The 25044-nt window shown below is 43.5% G+C and overlaps 1 protein-coding gene across 1 annotated transcript in view; it reads left to right on the top strand.

Moving 5' to 3' along the window:
* The window catches only part of slc9a7 (solute carrier family 9 member 7), an 87923-nt gene that overhangs the window by 23564 nt on the left and 39315 nt on the right, over nt 1–25044 (top strand). The window contains exons 10-13 of the mRNA XM_062998154.1: nt 6176–6264; nt 14424–14537; nt 18259–18370; nt 18781–18934. Coding sequence (XP_062854224.1) covers nt 6176–6264; nt 14424–14537; nt 18259–18370; nt 18781–18934 — 469 coding nt within the window. The remainder of the gene's footprint in view (nt 1–6175; nt 6265–14423; nt 14538–18258; nt 18371–18780; nt 18935–25044) is intronic.

The following is a 25044-nucleotide window of genomic DNA, read 5'->3' as shown; positions in this document are numbered from 1 at the left end:
TACTGCGGATCCTCTGGTCGAGGAGGAGGCGCATTTAAATGGAAAGAAAGGAAAAGCGTTTCTCCTAGTAAAATCAGGAGAACGCAAAGAAGTCACACACTGACTAAATCTTTCCCTATAATGCTTTTATTACCTCGGCCCCTGGGCCTACCGCAAACTCTCTATGAGACCTCGCGTTACCTGTGTCCCTGACAACTAATGTGCAAGAGAGCACGAGAGAGGGTGTGACGAGGAAGCCTGGCTGAGCGCTATCTTAAATACACGCTCAGCCAGGTGTTCCTCGTGAACGCTGATTGCCCGAGGGTGTTTTGGGAGTTGTAGTTCTCCTCCCTCGGGGCATGTTACGGGCTGTATGCCCTCTGGTGGCCACTGACGGAGTTTCGCGAAGTTGGCTCCCTCTGGTGGGCGCAAAGGGAGTCGATCGGCCACCAGCCGCGCGGGCACCAGAAGCCGCAGGTTGAGCCACGGTCTGGCTCCCTCCAGTGGCCGTGGGGTGTGCAGGCCGACTCCTAACAGTACCCCCCCGTCTTGGAACGGCTCCCGACGTTCCCATGCCAGCTGCCCTGTTTTCTCGGAATTCTCGGATTAGTGCTGGGTCTAAAATGTGGCGCGCCGGGACCCAGGTCCTTTGCTCAGGACCATAACCCTCCCAGTCGACCAGGTACTGAGTGGAGCCCTGGACCCGTCGTGAGTCAAGTAGACGACGGACGGTGTAGGCCGGCGCTCCATCTATGACTCTGGGAGGCGGTGGAGGTTGCTGCTGTGGGAGAGTCCGGCATAAGTAGGGCTTTAATCGTGATACGTGGAACGTAGGGTGAATCTTCATCGCTGGGGGTAGTTCCAAGCGATATGTGACAGGATTCACCCTTCTGATGACTTTAAAGGGTCCCACGTATCGAGGCGCTAATTTACCTGACTCGCCTCTGAGTGGTAGATCACGGGTGGACAACAACACGCGTTGTCCTAGCCGAAAACAGGGGGCTGGTTGACGTCTCCTGTTGGCTGTGCGCTGCATGGTTGCGGAACTGGCCTCCAGTGCGGCTTTAGCCTTACGCCATGCCTGTCTGCACTGGAGAACAAAGTGCTGAGCCGCTGGGGACCCTACCTCTCTTTCCTGGGTTGGGAAGAGTGGGGGGGGGAAACCAAACTGGCACTCGAAGGGTGACATGCCAATAGCCGAGTGCCTGAGGGTATTGTGAGCATATTCGGCCCAGGGGAGTTTGTCGGGCCATGAGCTCGGGCAGCCGGAGGTCAGGCATCTAAGGGAGCGTGTAAGATCCTGAATGACTCTCTCAGACTGTCCATTCGACTCTGGGTGGTACCCAGACGACAGGCTAACCGAGGTTCCCATGAGGCTGCAGAAGGCCCGCCAGAACCTGCTCACGAATTGGGGTCCACGATCAGACACAATATCGGTGGGTATGCCATGGGGTCTAATGACGTGCTGAAGGAGGATCTGGGCTGTTCGCTTAGCAGAGGGGAGCCCAGAAAGGGGTATGAATTTACACGCTTTAGAAAATCGATCCACCACCACCAGTATTGCTTTCAGACCCTTAGAGGAGGGCAGACCCGTGACGAAGTCCATCGCAATATGGGACCAGGGTCTAGAGGGGACCGGTAGGGGCAAGAGAAGCCCCTGGGGTCGAGCCCTAGGTCCCTTGTTTTTGGCGCAGACATCACAGGCTGCTATAAAGGAACGAACCTCCTCTTGTATGGCCGGCCACCAGAAACGGCGTCTCAAAAAATCTAGGGTGCGTGAGACTCCTGGATGGCCGGTGAGGTTGGAGGCGTGTCCCCAGAGAAGAACCTGGCGGCGCATGCTGGACGGGACAAATAGCTTGCCCTCGGGACCCCCACCCGGATCTGGTTCCCTGCGCTGGGCAGCAATGACCTTTCTCTCAATGTCCCAGGTGAGAGGAGCTACAATCTGGGCGGCCGGAAGGATGGGCTTGGCCTCTGAGTTAGGTTCCGGGGGATCCCACTGGCGGGAGAGGGCGTCCGGTTTGGCGTTTTTTGAACCTGGGCGATAGGAGAGGGTAAACTGAAACCTCCCAAAAAACAGGGACCAGCGAGCCTGCCTTGAGTTTAGCCTTTTGGCTTGCTGAATATACGCCAGGTTTTTATGATCCGTCCAGACCAGAAACGGATGAGGTGCCCCCTCAAGCCAGTGGCGCCACTCTTCTAATGCCAATTTTACTGCAAGGAGTTCCCTGTCTCCAATAGGGTAATTGCGTTCGGCTGGGGTAAGCCGATGGGAATAGTAGGCGCAGGGATGTAATTTCTGATCCTCCCCCGAGCGTTGAGAGAGGATCGCGCCTACCCCCACATCTGATGCATCCACCTCCACTATGAATGGGAGCTCCGGGTCAGGGAGCCGGAGCACAGGAGGAGAGATCAAGAGCTCCTTGAGGGTGTCAAGTGTCTTCTGGGCCGAATGGGACCACTGGAAAGAGCCTTTTGACCGTTTGGTGAGCTCAATGAGAGGAGCTGCAACTGAGCTAAAATTCCGAACAAACCGACGGAAAAAATTAGCGAAACCCAGAAAACGCTGAACTGAGCGCAATGAAGTGGGAACTGGCCAATTCTTAACCGCTTGGTTTTTGGCTGGGTCCATCCTAAGCTCACCATGCGAAACTATAAAGCCCAAGAAGGAGACTGAGGAGGCGTGAAACGTTGATTTCTCCAACTTCACAAACAAATGGTTTTGGAGGAGAAGTTGGAGGATCCTTCTGACGTGGACAATGTGGTCTTTGAGCGAGGAGCTATAAATGAGGATGTCGTCCAGATAAACAAATGCATAGCGGTCCAACGCCTCCCGAAGTACCTCGTTTATGAACCGTTGGAAGACCGCCGGAGCATTGGTTAAGCCAAAGGGCATGACCCTGTACTCGTAATGCCCAGTGGGAGTAATAAAGGCGGTCTTCCACTCATCCCCCTGTCGTATGCGTATAAGATTATAGGCACTGCGAAGGTCCAGTTTCGTGAAAATCTGAGCCTTCTGCAGTGCCTCGAACGCGGTATGCATAAGGGGGAGAGGATAACGGTCCTTAACCGTGATTACATTGAGACCTCTATAATCTATGCAGGGACGCAGGGTTCTATCTTTTTTGCCCACGAAGAAGAACCCCGCGCCTGCTGGTGAGTTAGAATGCCGGATGAAGCCCAGTGCCAGAGCTTCTTTGATATACTCTTCCATTGCCTTCCTTTCCGGGGCAGCGAGAGCAAATAGGTGACCTCTGGGAGGTGACGTACCTGGAAGCAAGTCAATAGCGCAATCAAAGGTCCGGTGAGGCGGCAATTGTTGGGCTTTGGCTTTACTGAACACCTCTGCTAGGTCGTGATAAACAGAGGGGACAGTAGTGAGGTCCGGAGAAGGAGCCAACAGCTTGCCCGGCAGATCACCAGGCGGCACTGACCGTATTAGGCATGACTCCTGACATCTGGGGCTCCATGAGTAGACCGTGCCCAACTTCCAGTCAATGACTGGGTTATGGAGTCTGAGCCATGGGTGACCCAAAATAACCTGCATTTTGGGAGAGCGAGTAATAAAAAAGGACAATGTTTCCGAGTGGTTTCCTAACCGCATGGTGATGGGAGGGGTCTTAAATCGAACGGAGCCCCCCCCAAGGGGATGACCGTCAATAGCTACTATGGGAAGAGGGGCGGCCAATGGTTGTGGAGTAAGCCCAAGGTGGCTAACAAGTTGAAGATCCATTAAGTTATTGGCGGCTCCAGAATCTATCCAAACTGCCATATTATTAGACGTCCCCTTATTCCAAACGAAAGTAGCCGTTAATGCAAGACCTAAGTCGGGGGCAGTGAGCCGGCCTCGACCCGAGCCCCCACTTAGGGACGGGCCGGCGCGTTTCCCGACCTTGACCGTCCGCGTTGGCGCTCCGAAACTTCGGGGCGTGCGCGAGAGGTGCCTATTTGCATGGGTTCCTGCCCGACTGGGGATGGACCCAAGGAGGTGGGAAGTTGGGACCATGATCCCCGTGTGGTGGTATGCCGAGCCGTCTCAACCCGTTCACGGGCTCGTTGTTTTAGACGGAGGTCGAGACGACTGACCACCTCGTATAATTGCCCTAAAGAGGAAGGAAGGTCTCGGGTGGCCAGCTCATCTTTGAGCTTTTCGCTGAGACCTTTAAGAAAGATGGCTCTAAGGGCAGCCTGGTCCCAACCACATTCGGCGGCTAGGGTCTTGAACTCAATTATATAATCGATGGCTGGGCGCGACCCCTGGCTCAACTCTAACAGCCGGGGTCCTGCCTCCTTGCCTCCCCGTGGGGCATAAAAGGTGTCCATGAGTGCTTTCGAAAACTCCTCAGCTGAGCTACACTCTGGTGCTTTCTGTTCCCATAGGGCCGTGGCCCAGAGCAAGGCACGGTCCGACAAGAGTGAAATCATATATGCAACTTTTGACCGTTCAGTAGGGAAACGGGAAGCCTGTAGCTCAAAAACTAAGGAGCACTGTAGGATGAAACCCCTGCATCGTTGAACCTCCCCTGAATAACGTTCTGGAGGGGCTATCGGGGGCTCGGTGGTATGGGTATGAGGCGAAGGACTGGCCGGAGGTTGAGACACCGTAAGCGAGCTAAAGCGTTCGGCCAGTTCGTTAAGCATACTTTCGTGTCTATGAATGACTGACTCCTGCAGCGTGACGGCCTGCTGCAGGGTTGTGTGACCCGCTGAGTCCATTGTTGGTCACACCCTTCTGTTATGATTTTCCTACGGGTGGACTCAATCGCGGAGCGTCGGCCCGGGAGAGGCGGAACCGACGCAATCTAAACTCGCCGTGAACCTAAATTAAGTAGAGTGGCTGGAAAAGAGGGCGGGGCCAGCCCAAGCCAACAGAAATAACGAACTGAAGGTTCACGTGTGAAAATAAAACCCCAATAACTAAATAAACAGTTCTGGAGTTTAGTATACGCTTGATGCGCTAATAAAAAATAATATATTCACGCGCTGCACCTATGCGCGCTTGTCCAGCGAGTGAGTTTCGAACCGGGAACCTCGGACTCTATGACACAGTGACTTAAACCGGAGAGCCACAGCGCCACTGGTGTCGATGCCGACGGTTTGGGATATAAAGGGCAAACAAAAGAATCGCCTTCTTGCGAATTCAAACAAAAGATGAGTTCGGAAAATCAGGGAAACTTAGATTATTCTCTTTCAATTAATTAATCATTCTTTTCTGCATTATTAACAAAACAGAAAAATAAAATAAAATTAAAGAGCAGGTTCACGCCCGGGAGCTGAGAAGTTAGAGGCGTGCTTTTGAACTTTAATCTCAGTACTCCCGAGAATGGGCGTGACCACCTCAAAAGTTACAGAGCACCGAGCGTGTTCGCTCGTGCCGGCAAAGAAAGGGTAACAACCTCGATCCCCGTAGGGAACGAGTAGAGAGCCTGGAAATGGCGAGAAACTCCCCGCTTCACTTGAAGGACGGGGAGAAGAAAGGTTTTAAGGCTCTACCTCTAGCAACGAGGCGGAGTGACAGAGAAAGAGTACTGCGGATCCTCTGGTCGAGGAGGAGGCGCATTTAAATGGAAAGAAAGGAAAAGCGTTTCTCCTAGTAAAATCAGGAGAACGCAAAGAAGTCACACACTGACTAAATCTTTCCCTATAATGCTTTTATTACCTCGGCCCCTGGGCCTACCGCAAACTCTCTATGAGACCTCGCGTTACCTGTGTCCCTGACAACTAATGTGCAAGAGAGCACGAGAGAGGGTGTGACGAGGAAGCCTGGCTGAGCGCTATCTTAAATACACGCTCAGCCAGGTGTTCCTCGTGAACGCTGATTGCCCGAGGGTGTTTTGGGAGTTGTAGTTCTCCTCCCTCGGGGCATGTTACGGGCTGTATGCCCTCTGGTGGCCACTGACGGAGTTTCGCGAAGTTGGCTCCCTCTGGTGGGCGCAAAGGGAGTCGATCGGCCACCAGCCGCGCGGGCACCAGAAGCCGCAGGTTGAGCCACGGTCTGGCTCCCTCCAGTGGCCGTGGGGTGTGCAGGCCGACTCCTAACAACCTCCATGTCTTTACGTTTAAATAAAGCAAAAACATTATTAATGTTCAAATGAAAAATGTGTTTTATTAAAAAATTTAAATGTCAGTTCATTTTGGGACACCCTGTACTATCTCATTAAGGTTCTGATTTACTGTTTGATTTTATTTGCAGGTGTTGTAGCAGTTTTATTTTGTGGGATCACACAGGCTCACTACACCTCCAACAATCTGTCAGAGGAGTCTACCAAACGCACCAAACAGGTACCTTATTTAACCTCTGTACTGGCAGTTTCACTTCTGTCTTATTAGTGTTTCCAGATCAATCTGCTTTAACATAGCTTAATCCAAGTAGGCTCCACTTCAGCTCAGTTTGACCTATGGACTGTAAGTGCGTGATCAATAATGGTAGCCAGGGGGCAGCATTAGCCCAGTTGACTGTATGGTCATTTTGCTAGTTTCAACATTGCCAGTTGAAACTTCTGACCTTAGTGTGTGTGATATGAAAGAGGAAGTGAAATGCTCTTTCACTGGATTTTTTTTATGAAGAAGGTCAGACCAGACCTTGCTTATGTAATACAGAGCATAAACATGTAAACCACTGTCTTTGTTTATGTGGAGATACGTGAAGCATCAGAAAAGCTGTTGATATTGTCATGACGTTTTGAGAGCCACACAGTAGCATAGGTCTTCCTGTGAGGAATGTGTTTCCTGTGTCTGTGTGGGTTTTTCCTCCAGGTACTTACTTTGTCTTTGTCACTTCCCAAAAACATACAGAAAGCCATTGTGCAATTATTCTCATCAGTGACTGATTTTGTGCTGCTGCGAGCAAATACAGCTGACTGAAGGTTCTGGCAATAGAATAGAATATACATATACAGACGTACAGTACAACTAAATTCTTTCTTTGCGTATTGCAGCTTGTTTGGAAGCTGGGGTCAAAGCGCAGGGTCAGCCATCATACGGCGTTCCTGGAGCTGAGAGAGTTAAGAGCCTTGCTCAGGGGCCCAACAGTGGCTGAAGGCAGAGCTGGGATTCAAACGCTTAACCTTGCAATTGATAGCCGAAAGTTGTACCCACTGGGCCAGGGGTTTTCAACCTTTTTGGCCATGTGCCCCCTTCCATGTACCGACCTCGAACTTGCGCCCCCCCCACACAAAATGTTGTGTAGTAGCTGGTGTTTATTTAAAACTGCAGCATTTATTAATAACAGAAAAAAAGGAGAGCTGACTGAGAAAATAAATTTACTCCTCGCTTTAACGAATCGACTCCTGAATCACTTATAGCGATATTGTGAACCGAGCATCTCCCACTATACACCTCTCTTAAAGAAACACACACAACCACATGTCCTATAACAGCAGTCATTGCTTTTGTCACCGATTTATCTTAACTGTTAGCCCTAATTTTACATTTTGCTAGCCAACAGTCCTTTTTTTCAGACTGAACTGGATAACCTTAATGTGTGCATGGTCATCGAGATTAATCAAATATGTCTCCTTTGGGTGAAAAATGAATTGCTTTAATTTTAGAATGAAAAAAAAATCTTGTAATGTTGCGCCCCCCTGGACAGGTACTTGCCCCACAGGTTGAAAACCCCTGCAGTAGACTACACCCGGTATACCCCCTGGTATTCATGGTGGGTCCGATTCAATGGGCAAAAAGTAGGAAACACTCTAGACAGGTCACCAGTCCATCACAGGGCACATGCTTGAAGTGTGAGCATTGCTATAAAGCCTGTCTAAAATCCACCAATAGGAGGACATAAAACTAATCCTTATATAGAACGATGTGATGTGTGTGTGTGTGCGTGTGTGTGAGTGTGTGTGTGTATACTATATGGACGAAAGTAACGGGACACCCCTTCAAATTGTTGTTATTAAATAATAAAGCAATAAGCCACGAGAGACGTGCGTTACTGCTGTGATTTTATCATGTCTCGAGTGGCTTTTTTTTATAAAACGGCGGTCAACATAAAATATAATAAAATACAACAATTTTCAATTTATAAATGTTTTTATTTACAAAAACACTTACAAAAAAGCATTCTTCCGTGACCCCAGGTAGTCCGTTAACAGTGTTGCTAGGCAACATGAGTGCGAACATAACATTCACTTTTTTCTTTTCAGTGGCGTATTAATATGGAATGATGTGAGGTGGTCATAGGTGTGCGTTTATCTGGGATTTTACAACGGCTTCGAATGGGGCTCATCAGATTTTCGGACCGGAACTATCTGTTTTATAATATTAATTTGATGTGTTACAGCTACAAAAATTCCTAACAGATGTAATAAATGAATTATATTGAGAAAAATATTTGCTTCAATCTTTGCAGCGACAGTTTAGGGAAGGCCCTTTCCTGTTCCAGCATGATTGTGCCCATGAGCACAAAGCAGTCAGCTTTTATTTATTTATTTATTAGGATTTTAATGTCATGTTTTACACACTTTGGTTACATTCATGACAGAAACGCTAGTCATGGACAATTTTGTATATTCAATTAATCTGACTGCATGTCTTTTGACTGTGGGAGGAAACTCACACAGACACGGGGAGAACATGCAAACTCCACACAGAAAGGACCCGAACTGCCACACCTGGGAATCAAACCCAGGACCTTCTTGCTGTGAGGCGACAGTGTTACCCACATAGCCACCATGCTGTCTAAAGCAGCACTGTCTGAGGCATTAAAGGTGATGGATTTACAATATTGGTTTTTGGCTTGGCTTTCAAGAGACGTCTCTCCAAACTCCCAGAATCTGTTAATATTGTTTTGAACTGTAAATGGTGAAATCTCTAAACTACAGTTACAATTGTGTATTGTGAAACATTGTTAGACTAATCACTTCTACAGTTTTTCGTAAAGTTGAACCTTGACCCATCCTTCCACATAAACTGGTGAGCCTTTTGTAATTTTTCTACAAACTTAATAAAGCTTGGGTTAAAGAAACTTCACTGTCCTGCACAGAGCCCTGACCTCAGTTTCACTGAACAGCTCTGGAATGAACTAAAACATCAACTCAGGCTTTCTGGACCACCATCAGTGCCCAGCCATATAAATGCTCTTTCGACTAAATGGGCACCTATTCCCAGACATGCTCAAAAGTCTTGTGAGAAGCTTTCTCAGAAGAGTGGCTGTTGTTATAGCCGACAGAGAGGTCACTCTATTTTTATACAATTTATTTTTGAAATAGGATGTCCAACAAGCTTATGATCAGGGGTCCAAATACTTATAGCCCTATATGGTGTATATATACACAGTCAGTAATGCTTCAGATTTACACTTCTTGTTTCATTCAGGCCTAACATTGGCACCATTATGCCAGTGTAATCTTGTGATTGTTAATGTGATGTGATGGTGTGTTCATAGATCTAAAGCTACAGGATGTGATTGTATAATCTGACACAAATTACATGTAATATAGCTCAGCGTGTCCTATACAATCAGGCAAGATATTTCTGAATAATCTCATACAGTGTGACGGGTGCTATTATAAGACCACTTACATCACACAGTGTAAAGCTGTCTTTAGGGGAATTGAGGCGAGTGAATGTGTGTTGCTCTGTGATGGAGTAATTATTTGTCCAGGAAATGTTCTTGCTTGCTGGGCATTTCCACCCTGATTCTGACTAGCATGATTAAATGTGAAGAGGAAAGAACTAATAAACATTTGTGATTTAGGTCATTGTCTTCTGTTTTTTCTACAGGAAAATGTATCTATAACCCACAAAGTCAATACCAATCAACCATACCCCATACTCCACTGAGCAAAAATGGAACGAATATACACCGATCAGCAATAACATTAAAACCACCTTCTTGTGTCTACACTGACTGTCCATTTTATCAGCTCCACTTACCATATAGAAGCACTTTGTAGTTCTACAATTACAGTGGGGCCAAAAAGTATTTAGTCAGCCACTGATTGTGCAGGTTCTCCTACTTAGAAAGATGAGAGAGGTCTGTAATTTTCATCATAGGTACACTTCAACTATGAGAGACAAAATGAGAAAAAAAAAATCCAGGAAATGACATTGTAGGATTTTTAAAGAATTTATTTGTAAATTATGGTGATAGATAGATAGATAGATAGATAGATAGATAGATAGATAGATAGATAGATAGATAGATAGATAGATAGATAGATAGATTCAACTTTATTGTCATTGCTTAGTACAGGTACAAGGCAACGAAATGTAGTTAGCATCTACCAGAAGTGCAAATAGTAGCATAGTGCAAAAAAACAACAACAGAGAATATTAGTAACATATACCTATGATTAATATGAATATAGAGTTATAACTATAGCTAGTTACATATATGAAATTATATCTATGTACATATTACTATATACATAATAGCAATAATAACAATAAGCATATTAGTAAAAATTAATGTGTATTATAATAATAACAGTAATAATAATAAAGATTAGTTAGGTATATATTAGTAATAACAGTACTGGGATAAAGGATGTGTAAATAGTAACTATACAGCTGTAACTATAACTATATAGGATGGTGAAAATATAACTATAACTATACATATGACAGTTGTGTAAAGTGCAGGTGCAATGACAAAGAATTACAACAGTCCAGTGTGCAGTCCGGGGTGATGGTAAAGTGCAGGTGCAACTTGTGCAATGATAAATGTGCAATGATAAATAACACAACAGTCCAGTGTGTAATCAGAAGGTGCAATGATAAATAATAAATAATAGGTCCAGTGTTTAGTCCAGAATGTCCAGTGTTAACGGCGAATAGTGGTGTTCAGTAAAGTTATTGAGGTTGGAAAAAAACTGTTTTTAAACCGACTGGTCCTGGCACGTATGCTCCTGTATCTTTTCCCAGATGGTAGAAGGTTAAACAGTGTGTGGCTGGGGTGGTAGGGGTCCCTGATGATGCTGTGTGCTCTGCGCACACAGCGCTGGTGGTGAAGGTCTCCGATGGTGGGGAGCTGTGTACCGATGATTCGTTGAGCAGTCCTCACCACCTTGTGAAGGGCCTTCTTGTCAGCCACAGTGGAGCTGCCGTACCACACTGTCACACAGCTGGACAGTACGCTCTCGATGGTGCAGCGATAGAAGTTTGTGAGAATCTGGGGAGACAGATGGTCCTTTTTTAGTCTCCTCAAGAAGTAAAGGCGCTGCTGCGCTTTCTTCACCAGACAGGATGTGTTGTGGGTCCATGAAAGATCCTCAGAGATGTGGATGCCCAAAAACTTCAAACTGGAGACACGCTCCACCTCGTCTTGGTTTTCCGGAAGTCCACGATGAGCTCTTTGGTCTTCTCAGTGTTCAAATGAAGGTTGTTGGAGGAACACCATGCCACCAGGTGCTGGATCTCCTCCCTGTAGGCCGATTCGTCGTTGTCCTTGATGCGGCCAACCACTGTGGTGTCGTCTGCAAACTTGATGATGATGTTGGATCTATGCAGTGGCACACAGTCGTGGGTGAACAGGGAGAAAAGCAATGGACTTAACACACAGCCCTGTGGAACACCTGTGCTCAGAGTCAGGCTAGAGGACACCTGACTACTCAACCTTACAGACTGGGGTCTGTTTGTTAAAAAGTTCAAGACCCAGTTACACATGGAGGTGCTGATTCCCAGGTCACTGAGCTTGGCTACCAGCTTGGTTGGGATTACCGTATTGAAGGCAGAACTTAAATCAATAAACAAAATAAGTATTTGGTCAATAACAAAAGTTCAACTCAATACTTTGTAACATATCCTTTGTTGGCAATGACAGAGGTGAAACGTTTCCTGTAAGTCTTCACCAGGTTTGCACACACTGTAGCTGGTATTTTGGCCCATTCCTATATGCAGATCTCCTCTAGAGCAGTGATGTTTTGGGGCTGTCGCTGGGCAACACGGACTCCACAAATGTTCTATGGGGTTGAGGTCTGGAGACTGGCTAGGCCACTCCAGGACCTTGAAATGCTTTTTACGGAGCCACTCCTTCGTTGCCCGAGCGGTGTGTTTGGGAACATTGTCATGCTGGAAGACCCAGCCACGTTCCATCTTCAATGCTCTCACTGATGGAAGGAGGTTTTGGCTTAAAATCTCACGATACATGGCCCCGTTCATTCTTCCCTTAACACGGATCAGTCGTCCTGTCCCCTTTGCAGAAAAACAGCCCCAAAGCATGATGTTTCCACCCCCATGCTTCACAGTAGGTATGGTGTTCTTGGGTTTTTCTTCTTCCTCCAAACACGATGAGTTGAGTTTTTACCAAAAAGTTCCATTTTGGTTTCATCTGACCACATGATATTCTCCCAATCCTCTTCTGGATCATCCATATGCTCTCTGGCAAACTTCAGACGGGCCTGGACATGTACTGGCTTAACCCCCTGCTTAACACGCCTGGCACTGCAGGATTTGAGTCCCTCTCGGCGTAGTGTGTTACTGATGGTAGCCTTTGTTACTTTGGTCCCAGCTCTCTGCAGGTCATTCATCAGGTCCCTCCGTGTAGTTCTGGGATTTTTGCTCACCGTTCTCATGATCATTTTGACCCCACGGGATGAGATCTTGCGTGGGGCCCCAGATCGAGGGAGATTATCAATGGTCTTGTATGTCTTCCATTTTCTTACAATTGTTCCCACAGTTGATTTATTTACACCAACCTGCTTGCCTATTGTAGATTCACTCTTCCCAGCCTGGTGCAGGTCTACAATTTTCTTCCTGGTGTCCTTCGACAGCTCTTTGGTCTTGGCCATGGTTGAGTTTGGAGTCTGACTGTTTATACAGATAATGAGGTCAAACAGGTGCCATTAATACAGGTAACGAGTGGAGGACAGAAGAGCTTCTTAAAGAAGAAGTTACAGGTCTGTGAGAGCCAGAAATCTTGCTTGTTTGTTATTGACCAAATACTTATTTTCCACCATAATTTACAAATAAATTCTTTAAAAATCCTACAATGTGATTTCCTGGATTTTTTTTTCTCATTTTGTCTCTCATAGATGAAGTGTACCTATGATGAAAATTACAGACCTCTCTCATCTTTCTAAGTAGGAGAACCTGCACAATCAGTGGCTGACTAAATACTTTTTGAACCCACTGTACTGACTGTAGTCCATCTGTTTCTCTACATGCTTTGTTAGCCCCCTTTCATGCTGTTTTTTAATAATCAGGATCCCCACAGGACCACTACAGAGCAGGTATTATTTGGGTGGTGGATCATTCTCAGAACTGCAGTGACACTGACATGGTGGTGGTGTGTTAGTGTGTGTTGTGCTGGTATGAGTGGATAAGACACAGCAGTGCTGATGGAGTTTTAAACACCTCACTGTCACTGCTGGACCGAGAATAGTCCACCAACTAAAAATATCTAGCCAACAGCGCCCCGTGGGCAGCGACCTGTGACCACTGATGAAGGTCTAGAAGATGACCAACTCGAACAGCAGCAATAGATGAGCGATCGTCTCTGACTTTACATCTACAAGGTGGACCAGCTAGGTAAGAGTGTCTAATAGAGTGGACAGTGAGTGGACACGGTATTTAAAAACTCCAGCAGCGCTGCTGTGTCTGATCCACTCATACCAGCACAACACACACTAACACACCACCACCATGTCATTGTCACTGCAGTGCTGAGAATGATCCACCACCTAATTAATACCTGCTCTGTAGTGGTCCTGTGGGGGTCCTGACCATTGAAGAACAGGGTGAAAGCAGGCTAAAAAGGTATGTAGAGAAACAGATGGAGTACAGTCAGTGCTTCTATATGGTAAGTGGAGCTGATAAAATGGACAGTGAGTGTAGAAACAAGGAGGTGGTTTTAATGTTATGGCTGATCAGTGTAGACTAATACTAACAACTCACCCTAATTAATGTAATACCCTATGGTTGTAGTTTTTTTGTGTTTTTTTACAGTCCTCATTACCCAACTAAAGGAGCTCCTTTTAGCAAATATTCTGTGAAACTTTAAATGTAAGTGTTATATTGCTAGCCGTTCTGGGATTCTAGAAGGCAGAAGGTATAATCATGTAGATTAAGGGTCAAGCCACTTGCTCTTTTGCTTTTTTATTACAACATTTCAGTAAAAAGTGAAAACACATAGGCTCGCACTGGCATGGACTCCAGGTTTGTGCAAAATCTGATAACTCGTGTTATTTCTGCATGATTTCACAATATCCTGAGGAGAATTTTGTGATGTTATGGAATACTTGGCTTCCTCTGTCTCTGTCAACATGCTAAATGAGGTTTGGGTCATGTGACTGTAGAGAAAAGTCCATGAAAGTCAGCACTCTTGACCTTCCGTCTTCTAGTACATGTCTCAAAGCCTTGAGATTTGATAACCCTTGTGTTATAATTGCACAATAGAAGCATTTTTACTTGTAGGATATACTTCTGACCTCACTGTATGTGCTTGTGCTGTGTTCTTGACCAGCTGGTTCATCTCAACACTTTTTTTTTTATTACAGCTGTTTGAAGTGCTGCACTTCCTGGCGGAGAACTTCATCTTCTCCTACATGGGTCTGGCTCTCTTCACCTTCCAGAACCACGTCTTTAGCCCTATCTTTATCGTCGGAGCATTTGTATCCTTTTCTTCTTTCAGCTAGCCGTGTTGCTTGGTTACTTACCATTGATGTAGAGCTCTCTTATGACAGGTCCAAGTTTAGAATTAGTCACCTTGTACTCACATTTAAGGCAAGTTCAAAGTTAGTAAGCTGTTAGACAAGTCAAATTAATTAGTATAGCACTTTCATTTTTGCATTTCTTCCCCAATTCTAGTCATATCCAATCACCCTACTGCATTATGCTTCCTCTCTACTGATGTTGACCTCCACTTTGACTGATGAGAGCCGTGACTAACACACGCCCCCTCCGAGACATGTGCAGTAGCCGACTGCGTCTTTTCATCTACACAAGGCGAGTTTATATGCGGATCAGCTTTGTGTACAGAGAGACACACCCTGATCAACGCATTATCCCTCGACTCTGTGCAGGCGCCATCAATCAGTCAGCAGAGGTCGTAATTGCATCAGTTATGATAACAGTTAATCATTGTTCGTGTAGGCTCCCAGCCTGCCAGATGGCAGACCCCTAATGAATATGCTTATGGTGACAGTGGCCAGGAAAACACAATAAATGTTAAATAAAATACTAATTAAATGATTAATGATGTAGGTTTGAAATGTAATTAATCTAAATAAAAAACAAACTGGAGGCTAGAGTTAAGTTTCTGGACAGGGGCAGTCACTGCATGTTTCCTAGTCAAGTCCCAAGTTGTGTTTTGCCAGAACGTTGGAACCGAGGAGTCACATTTGGCTGTTTGTTCGTGCAGATGAAAGGAGCAAAATCCATTATCCTGCATAGACGTAACTATGTGCCAGAAGTATGTGGACACCCGATCATAAACATGTTGTACATTCCTTTCCAAAACCATGGGCGCTAATATGAAGTCTCTCTAAACCAGCACCCAAAATGGTGCTCATCAAGTTAAAAGACTATTTGTGTGGTCAGATCTTGGAATTGGACAGGAAGGCCCGATTTAAAATCAACGTTTCACTTCCCAAATTATTGTATTTAGTGCGATGGGCTCTGTCACTAGAGTTCCAAAAGTCTGAATACCAAACTCCTTAAACCAAGTCTTTGTGCATATGTTCGTAACAATGCTGGATGACTAAGGGGGTCCTCCAAAATGCCACAGTTGAATGGGTGTGGCCAAAATTCTAATTTTGGTAATTAGGAGTGTTGTCCTTATACTTTTGACTGTGTAGTGTATATTTAAAAATGTCCAAGTGACAAGTGTCTGTATTTTTTATTACTTTTTTTTTTCCAGTGGTCTTAGTTTCAGGGAGGCATTTAAGAATTAAAACATTTTATAAAAGGTTACGCCGCTCAGGTGGCGCAGCGGTAAAAAAGACATGCTGAAACCAGGGCTGGATTCTGAGTACCTCGTATCGAATCCAGCTCTGCCTCACCGGTACGAGGCTGAGTGGCTGTATGAGCAACGATTGGCCGGTTGCTCAGTTGGGGGGTGGGACAAAGAACCGGATGTGGGTCTCTGTCAGAATGCGATTACGACCTCTGCCGGCTGATTAGAGGTGCCTGCACAGAGATGAGGAAGAGTGCCCTTAGGGTGTGTCTCTCCGCATGCAACGCTAGGTGGCGCCACACTCATCAATGTGTGGGTGGCAAAAATGCATCCGGCTGCTGCCCATGTTTCGGAGGGGATATGGGTTAGCTTCGATCTCCTCGGTCAGGGCAGGGTTCGGCATAGACAGAGAGGAAGCACGATGCAAATTGAACAATTGGATGCGCTAAAGGGGGAGAAAAAGGGGAAAAATGTAATAAAAAAAATAAAAATAAAAATAATTAAATGAAAGGTTACTGTTTTATCAGCCAGTCAGACACTAAGCTTGAGCAGGACATAACATGTATTATCTGGGCCTCATGAACTAAATATTTCAGCATGGATGACAAAATGCCAGTTAGCAACCCTATACGACTATTTCCAGTTACGTTCATGGTCATGAATTATGCTAATAATTTATTCATCCAGAACTTCAGCTGCATTAAGAGTTTTCAAAAAGGGGTCATAACCTGGTGTGTGAAATGTCATTCATAGTTTATTTATTCAGTTTAGATAAAAAATGCGTCCTGCACAAAGCACCGGTCCTCTTTAATCATCAGAGTTGTTTAATTTTTTTGTATTTTACATACAATAACGTATCTTTTTTACTGCAGGGGACAACAAAATATACATACAGCATTTGTTTATTTATTACAAAGAGTTATATAACTTTGTGCCATGGCTTCATAATTTTTAGTACAGTTGAGGTCCAAAGTTTACAAACACCTAAAAGGGACATGTAGACTACAGTATATGGCCAAAATATTTGGACACCTCTTCTAATAATTAAGTTAATGGGTTTTAACCACACCCACTGAATAAATTTGTTGCTTCTGATATCGTAGCAACAATTAGGAAAAAAAGGTGACCCCATTTAACAACTTTCTGATGAACTTATCATGGATTGAGGGCCAGACGTTTTTGTTCAAAATCTCACTGAATGGCCAGTCCAAAATTTGGTGGAAAGTCCGTCCAGAAGAGTGGAGACTTTTACAGCAACAAAGAGGAAAGAACCTACTCTGAACTGCTGCTAATAAATGAGGGCAACAAAATGCCAATTAGCAACCCTATACGGCTATTTCCAGTTACGTCAATGGTTGCTGCCACTATTCATTTATTTATTTTCAATAAGGCATCATGACCTGCTGTTTGAAATGTCGTTTATAAATGTTTATTTATTCCATTTATAAAAAAAATGCATCCTGCACAAAGAGTCAGTCCACATAAGTCGTCAGAATTTGAATAGCTGTTTATTCATGCCTGAACAATTCAAATGAGTACACATTTTTAAAGTCTACATTTCTAAAGGTTGCTTTGAATATTAAGTCATTGGGATGTCTATGCATGGAATGTACAACAAGCTTGTGGTCAGGTGTCCTCATACTATGTTGCAACTGTTTTCTTTAACTAAATTGTTGAAGCATTTTTTCCCAAAAATTTAGCCAAATGTACACACACACCAACTTAAATAATTGATTTCATTGTGTCACATGGCCTCCTAATTTCTTGTCAGTGAAACAATTCACTGCACCTTGTACATTGTTGTGTGCATCTATTTTAAATTAATTTTCTTCTTAATTTCCCTCCCTATCTAGTCATATCCAATAACCTGATTGCATTTCGCTTCTTCTACTGTGGGCAGTGATAGCTCAGTGGTTAAGGTACTGGACTAGTAAACAGAAGGTTGCCGGTTCAAGCCCCGCCACCACCAAGTTGTCACTGTTGGGTCCCTGAGCAAGGTCCTTAACCCTTAATTGCTCATTGTGTAAGTCGCTTTGGATAAAAGCGTCTGCTAAATGCTGAAAATGTAAATGTACTGTTACTGACCTCCACTCTGACAGAGGAGAGCCGTGACTAACACACGCCCCCTCCAAACATGTGTGTAGTAACCGACCGCTGAGGGTCAATCACTGATCTCCATTATCCTCTGTCTTTTGTGAAACCACTATTGATTAGCAGGCAGTGGTCATAACTGCAGCAGTTATAAAGAGTCACTTAAGGCATTTCTGCCCTCGGACGAGCCAATCATTGTTTGTATAGGAGTTGAGATTCTATAGTTGAGATTCTTGGGGCTTGTGTGATTAATTATGTAATTTTGACTTTTAAAACCATTCCTATGTGCTTGTAAAAAGAGTATTTATGTCTGTGTGTATTTTTCCTTTACCATTTTTAACTGCCAGATTGCCATCTTTATAGGTCGAGCCTCTAACATCTACCCTCTGTCCTTCCTGCTAAACCTCGGCCGAAGGCACAAAATTGGTGGAAACTTCCAGCACATGATGATGTTTGCCGGTATTGTCTCTTTTCTTTTAAATCAAAGCCATAGCGCCAAGTGTGTCAAGCATGCTTGCATTAACACAAAAATGACCCCAGTTAACCCTAATTAGATCCTAGTTAGTCTAATTTTCTATGACCTGCATAATGTTGTTAATTAAGGTCTCTGTGATATTCATCACACTGAGCAGATCATGACCTGAAATAAGAAATGAGGCCTTAAAACCAGATCAGATTTTATTAGCAGATCTTAATCCAGAGTAGCTCCCTCACAAATAACTCAAATCAAAGGGGCAGCAAAAATGAGACCTGATCGAATGTACAGTCGGTACTTATCTACTCATGACGATGTGGTGTTAATTTATGAATGTATAGTGCATGAACATGACGTCACTGTTGTTGATGCCAATGTGTGTTTGTTGTTTAAGGACTGCGAGGAGCGATGGCGTTTGCTTTGGCGATCCGTGACACAGCAACCTACGCCAGGCAGATGATGTTCACCACTACACTGCTCATTGTGTTCTTTACTGTCTGGGTTTTTGGAGGAGGAACTACACCCATGCTGTCCTGGCTGCACATCAGGTCAGAAACGATCCTGTTCTGTTTTCTTTAGCTGTGTTTACGTGGCAGGTTTTAGTGCTTGGCTCAGATTTGCTGTTTGAACCTAATTAGGCTTTAGACATTTTTTTGAAGATCTTGTTTTTTTGGGGTCTACGAGTGATGAGAGTCTGAACAGGTGAAAATCCTGAGAACAGCTCTGCACTAGCACATGCATCCAGATGTAAAAAACAGTTTGGAATAGGGGTTGGATGGATGTGTGGGGCAGTTTCCACCCACTTCCATTAATGTTTACTGTTCAGTGCCTTCCCCTGGAGTCATGTAGTTCTCTTTCTAGGATGCTTATTACGCCAAGCACATGGACATTAGAAGTCATGGTATCTGTAGTACACAGTGGCGTAACTAGGAGCTCATGGGCCCCAGTGCAAAAAAAAATGTTGGGCCCCCTCAACAGATGTCAGATATATATATATATATATATATATATATATATATATATATATATAAAAATACACACACACACACACACACATATATATATATATATACATATATAATTCCATATTTATCAGTTTGCTATATATTTCCTGTTTGGCTTCCATAATACATGCATAATATGTGCAGCCAATGGGGGGACAGTGAGGTGGGTGGTTGAGTTCATGTCGTGGAGGGGCCCCCCGCTGCCATGGGCCCCAGTGCACCTGCCCCCCCTATAGTTATGCCACTGGTAGTGCATGCTGGTGCCTAATACCGCTGGAAAATGAGAAAAGCATTTTGCATTAGAAATTAAGCAAAGCAGGTAGAAAAAAGGTTCCTATTCAGTGATTCTTTGGTAAAGATGTGCAAATGTATGTGGATGGATATTCATCACTGCTCAGCTGAACAGATCATTCTTTGCACGACTGTGTTACAGTGTGTCCTGATTATGGCCTAATAAACAGTATGCCAAATTAGTACTGTTACAGCAGTGGAACTATCTTAGAATACTAGTTATTATAGTATTATGTGGTTTCCTTTGGACCCTCCGGATTAAAATGAAACTGTGTTGAATTTAAGTAAACTAGTTTAGTAAGCTTATCTTTATTTTTTTGTTTTGGGGTGGTCACATTGTTCCTTTTTTTTTAAAAAAGGTTTGAGTGGGTGGTGTGGGTGGTGTGGGTGCTCCACAGCAAAATGGGTCCCTGTGACATGTTCCTTCCTTTGGCCACTGTCTGTAAAGAGTTTAGATTTTTTTTTCCATGTCTAAGCACTGAATTTTGAACCAATTTTATTTTAGATACAGTGTCTGTACTGCAAATTACAAGCACCCAAACCCCAATTGTATGTTCTTTTGTTTCTGTAACCATCCAACCATCCAACCATCCAAGAGCAGTCCTGCTAACTGTAAATAGTGTGAAGGAGACGAAAGACAGACGATTGGTTTTCAGCCACTGAATTGTGTTTTACATGAGGATAGTGTCTAGTTATGATTATGAATGTATTTTGGACATTCTACTATTAAATCTACTATTCTACTATTCTACTAAAAATCTACTATTGTGCATACCATAGTCACTTTTGCTCCTGTAAACAAATCTATACGGTTGCTATGGTCGTAGAGCAGGCTTCTAACTGTATGTAGTGTGAAAGAGACGGAGGACAGACGGTTGGTTTAAAACCACTGAATTGTGTTTTACATGAGGATAGTGCCTAGTTATGATTATAAATGTATTTTGCACAGACAAAAAAGTTAGAAAAAAGATGGGCAAGTGTGCATCATAATGCTTCACACATTTTAAATGGGCAACATCTGGATGGCAGGTGGGCCATACTAGTAGTACCTGCACTCTTTAACTATTAATCACTATTATTAATCTACTATTGGGCATACCATAGTCACTTTTGCTCCTGTAAACAACTCTATACGGTTGCTATGGTCATAGAGCAGGCTTCTAACTGTATGTAGTGTGAAGGAGACGGAAGGCAAGCGGCTGGTTTCCAGTGAATTTGGTTTTACATGACGACAGTGTCTAGTTATGATTATGAATGTATTTTGGACAAACTGTTGCAAAAAAGACAGGCGAGTGTGTGTCGTAATGCTCCACACTTTTTAAATACACAACATCTTGATGGCAGGCGTGCCAGACTAGTACCTGCACCCTTTAACTAATAATAATAATTATTTATTTTTTTTCAATTTTGTCCTCCGCTGCTGAGAGATACCCGATTGCATCCGAGGAGAGCACGTCGCTGTACACGCCTCTTCCGACATGTGCACAGCCCTCGTCTTCTCATCCGGGCACTCTGCACAGGCATCTCTTCCGCCAATCAGGGTCCTTACATAGCATTTTGAAGACCCACCCACACACAGTCCGGCCCCCAGCCTGCAGATACGGTGGCCAATTAGTATCTGCTGCAGGCACTGCCAATTATGCCCACTAGATAGCGCCCAGCCGACCGGTGGCAATGCCGAGTTTCGAACCAAGGAGTTCAGAATCTCGGTGCTGGTGATTAATCGTTATTATAAATATAATATTGTGTATACCATAGTCACTCTATACAGTCGCTATGAACAAGCTAACTGTAAGTAGTGTGGAGGAGATGAAAGACAGGCAGTTGGTTTCCAACCAATAAATGGTGTTTTACATGAGGTGATTGTTACAAAAAAGACGGTAGTGTGTGCATATTGCTCCACAATGTTTAATGGACAACATCTGGATGGCAGACGTTGTGTAGATGGCGACATATGTCGCTACGACATGCCAATGTAACTCTTAACGGTGTGCAGGTTACCCATGCTATTGATGCTTTTAAATTTTGCATCGGTAACAAAAGTGATAGTGTCATTTATCTTTGACCAGGAGGACACGACGTCCATTACAATATAAAATATGGTCTCAGTCCGCATTATAATGCTTCACACATTTTAAATGGGCAACATCTGGATGGCAGGAGGGCCATACTAGTACCTGCACTCTACTAACCATTATTATAAATCTGCATACTATTAATTTCTGCAGAATTTTCTTAATATATATTCGATATATATTTGTTGATGCAGCAATGAACTATGTTTACTGACACGGATATTTTGTGTTTACTGAGAGTTATTACTGAGTCCATGTGGCTATAATCTGTTCAGACACACTTCTGATTCTGTCTTTTAAAACAGTGCTGCCTGAGAGATTAGAGGCATTCAGTACTGGTTTTGGCTTTGCTTTTAATACACAGAACTTCTCTGGATTCTTTTTATCTTTTAATAATATTCTGGACTGTTGAACGTGTAAGGTGGTGCTCTTTTGTGCGAAGAAAACATTTTCCTAAACTGTTGGATGTTTTGCAAAGTGACAGTCCTAGACCTATTTTTATTAGGTCTTATTAAGCTTGTACACTACAAACCTCACAGTCTTACACTTCCCCATCTCATCTTTACTTTAAATTTTTTGCAGATTTGGCATATGTGTATAGAAACATAATCAGAATCAGACTTTATTGGCCAAGTATGCTCACTCATACAAGGAATTTGACTTTGGTTATACAGATGCTAGCAGTGCACGTAAAATACAATAAGGACAGTCTTACACACACACACACACACACACACACACACACACACACACACATACTCTCTCTCTAACACATTTACACATTCACACATTCATACCTGTAAATAATTAGCATGTGTAATTCACATTATAGGTTAAAGGTGCAGAGTTCTGTGGAATATAAAAAACTATAGAAAAATATGTAAATAAGAAATGAAAAATAAATATGAAACACCAGTGTATACAGTGTTGTGAGTAATTATATAAGTTAAATAGGTATTTAATGCTTGATGTTTTAAGGTAGAGCAATCTCATAGTTGTGCTGTTTTTAATAAATACCTAAAAATATTCAATAGAGTTTATGTTTGAACTTGATTTAGTTGACACAGATGCTAGGATTTTAATTGTTGGCTTTTTACTAATTTGAGAAGCTTTAAAGCTCAGTTATTTCACAGCCTTTCAAGCATGAAAGTAAAGTCAGAGACAGTTCCTCTTTTACATTTCCTTATATAGCTTTTCTTCACAGTGCTGTAATGACTAACTGCCAGTGACCAGCAGAGGGGTCAGAATCTCCAAAGTACTGAAATGCATTTGACTGTAAATGCACTGACCCTGTCAAACTGTGCCGCTCTTATATATACCACCTACGAGATTGTCCTGACCTGTCCAAATTCAAGTCACTTCTCAAAACTCATCTATTCAGAGTGGCATTTAACTTGTAACAACACAAAATAAATGCTTTTATTTTTGCTATTCTTTTTAATAGTTTTTATACTTAGATCACGACAGAAATGTGAAGTCCTAGATCCTAAAACTTGTAAAGTTTTCAGTTTCCTGATTGCATGTAAATCTGTCCTGTTTCTGTCTAATTTTAAGAAATTGTTCTATATTTGTTGTTCTCTCTCATAATTTAGCTAATTTTTAATGAACTGTCTTATGCTGCTCTCTTTGTTTTTATCTTAATTATTCTTGATGTTGATGTACTATTTTGATTTTGTACTATGATTTGTATGGTGTATGTACGTATTTGTTTTGATTATTTGTCTTATGTAAAGCGTCTTTGAGTATCTTGAAAAGCGCTATATAAATAAAATGTATTATTATTATTATTATATATTCTCCATGGTGACGGATGGGTGGAGAGCTGGTCGAGTGTGGGCTACTGTGTAAACAGGCTTTGGGATGAGGAGTGACTGTTTTTCTGCTCTTATTCTTATTTATACTTGTTTAAGCGGTAGATAATCTTGCGTGTGTTTCTCACTAAAGTACGTCATAGTTTAGAAATCTGTAAAGGAAACGCAGTCCTGAAGGATGATTCACCCGCTGGTATTTTTACTCAACTCTAACAGCACTGAATTTTTATATGGGGGAATGTAACCAGGGCTAAGGGGAAGGGCGAAGGAAATAGCAAATAATTCAGAACACATGTGTAGCTTACAAGCTAAAGATATCCAGGCTATTTTGAAGCAGTACAGATTTAGTTTAGGTATGATGGAAACAAACAGACTTAGTTCTTTATCTGTGCTGTGCTTTCTCAGCAGAAGCTGGATGTAGATTCTGCATGCTATTATGTGTTGTTAGTACATAAGCTAAAGAGGATTATAGCGTGGGGGTAATGAAGTCAGATGGAGCATTATATTGGCCACTACACTGATTAAAATGACATTAAATTCCACCTACCATACAGAAACGTTAATATTCTTTTTCTGCATTTTTTATTTTTTCCCTTTTATTGAGTCATATCCGATTACCCAGTTGTATCTTTACTTTACTGCTGCAGACCCCTGCTCTGACCAAGTAGGGTTGTACCTAACACACCCCATGTATCCCAGCTTGTTTGGAAGCTGGGGTCAGAGCGCAGGCTCAGCCATCGTACGGCGCCTCTGGAGCAGAGAGGCTTAAGGGCCTTGGTCAAGGGCTCAACAGTGGCTGCATGGCAGAGCTGGGATTCGAACTCTCAACATTTCAGTTGCTAGCCCAAAGCTCTACCCATTGGGCTACCACTGTCGCCAAATGAGAGACTGGTTCACATGAAGAGCAGTTTCATCTATTGCAAAGCAGTGACACACTGCTCTCTGTTATTCACCCTCTCTGTGCGAGTGCCTTTGACCAGCCAGCAGAGGTCGCAAATAGGATGATGTGCTAGTGCACCTAACCCCTCGCCCCCTGAGTGCCTAGATAAGTCTACTCTACGTTCGGAAGGCTGAAACGAAACAGAATAAAATCTGTGGAGATGCTGTAGTTTACATTTACATCATTTAGCGAACGCTTTTATCCAAATCGACTTATCTAATATACAGTATACAGTCTAAGCAACTGAGGGTTAAGGGCCTTGCTCATTGGCTAAAACTGCCTTTAACTGCCCTACAACTGGCAGTTGTTCACATACAGACATGATTGCTTGGATGGCCAAGGTCCTGTTATGGATTGGTGTCCTGTCTGGAGTGTGGTACTATATTGTACCCAGCTTGACCCTGACCAGAATCAAGTGGTGGTAAAACATGAAAATAAAATTTAAAAAGTGTAGTATTTTAAGTCTCTTTTGTGTTGTATCATATTTTATTTAATGAAGTAATTGTGTGATAGTAAATTGCAAAGAGTATCAAACAG

This window comes from Trichomycterus rosablanca, chromosome 6, assembly GCF_030014385.1.
Source record: "Trichomycterus rosablanca isolate fTriRos1 chromosome 6, fTriRos1.hap1, whole genome shotgun sequence".
In the NCBI taxonomy this organism is placed as follows: Eukaryota; Metazoa; Chordata; class Actinopteri; order Siluriformes; family Trichomycteridae; genus Trichomycterus; species Trichomycterus rosablanca.
The sequence above is the reverse complement of the archived record's forward strand: the minus strand, read 5'-3'. Positions and strand labels throughout refer to the sequence as shown.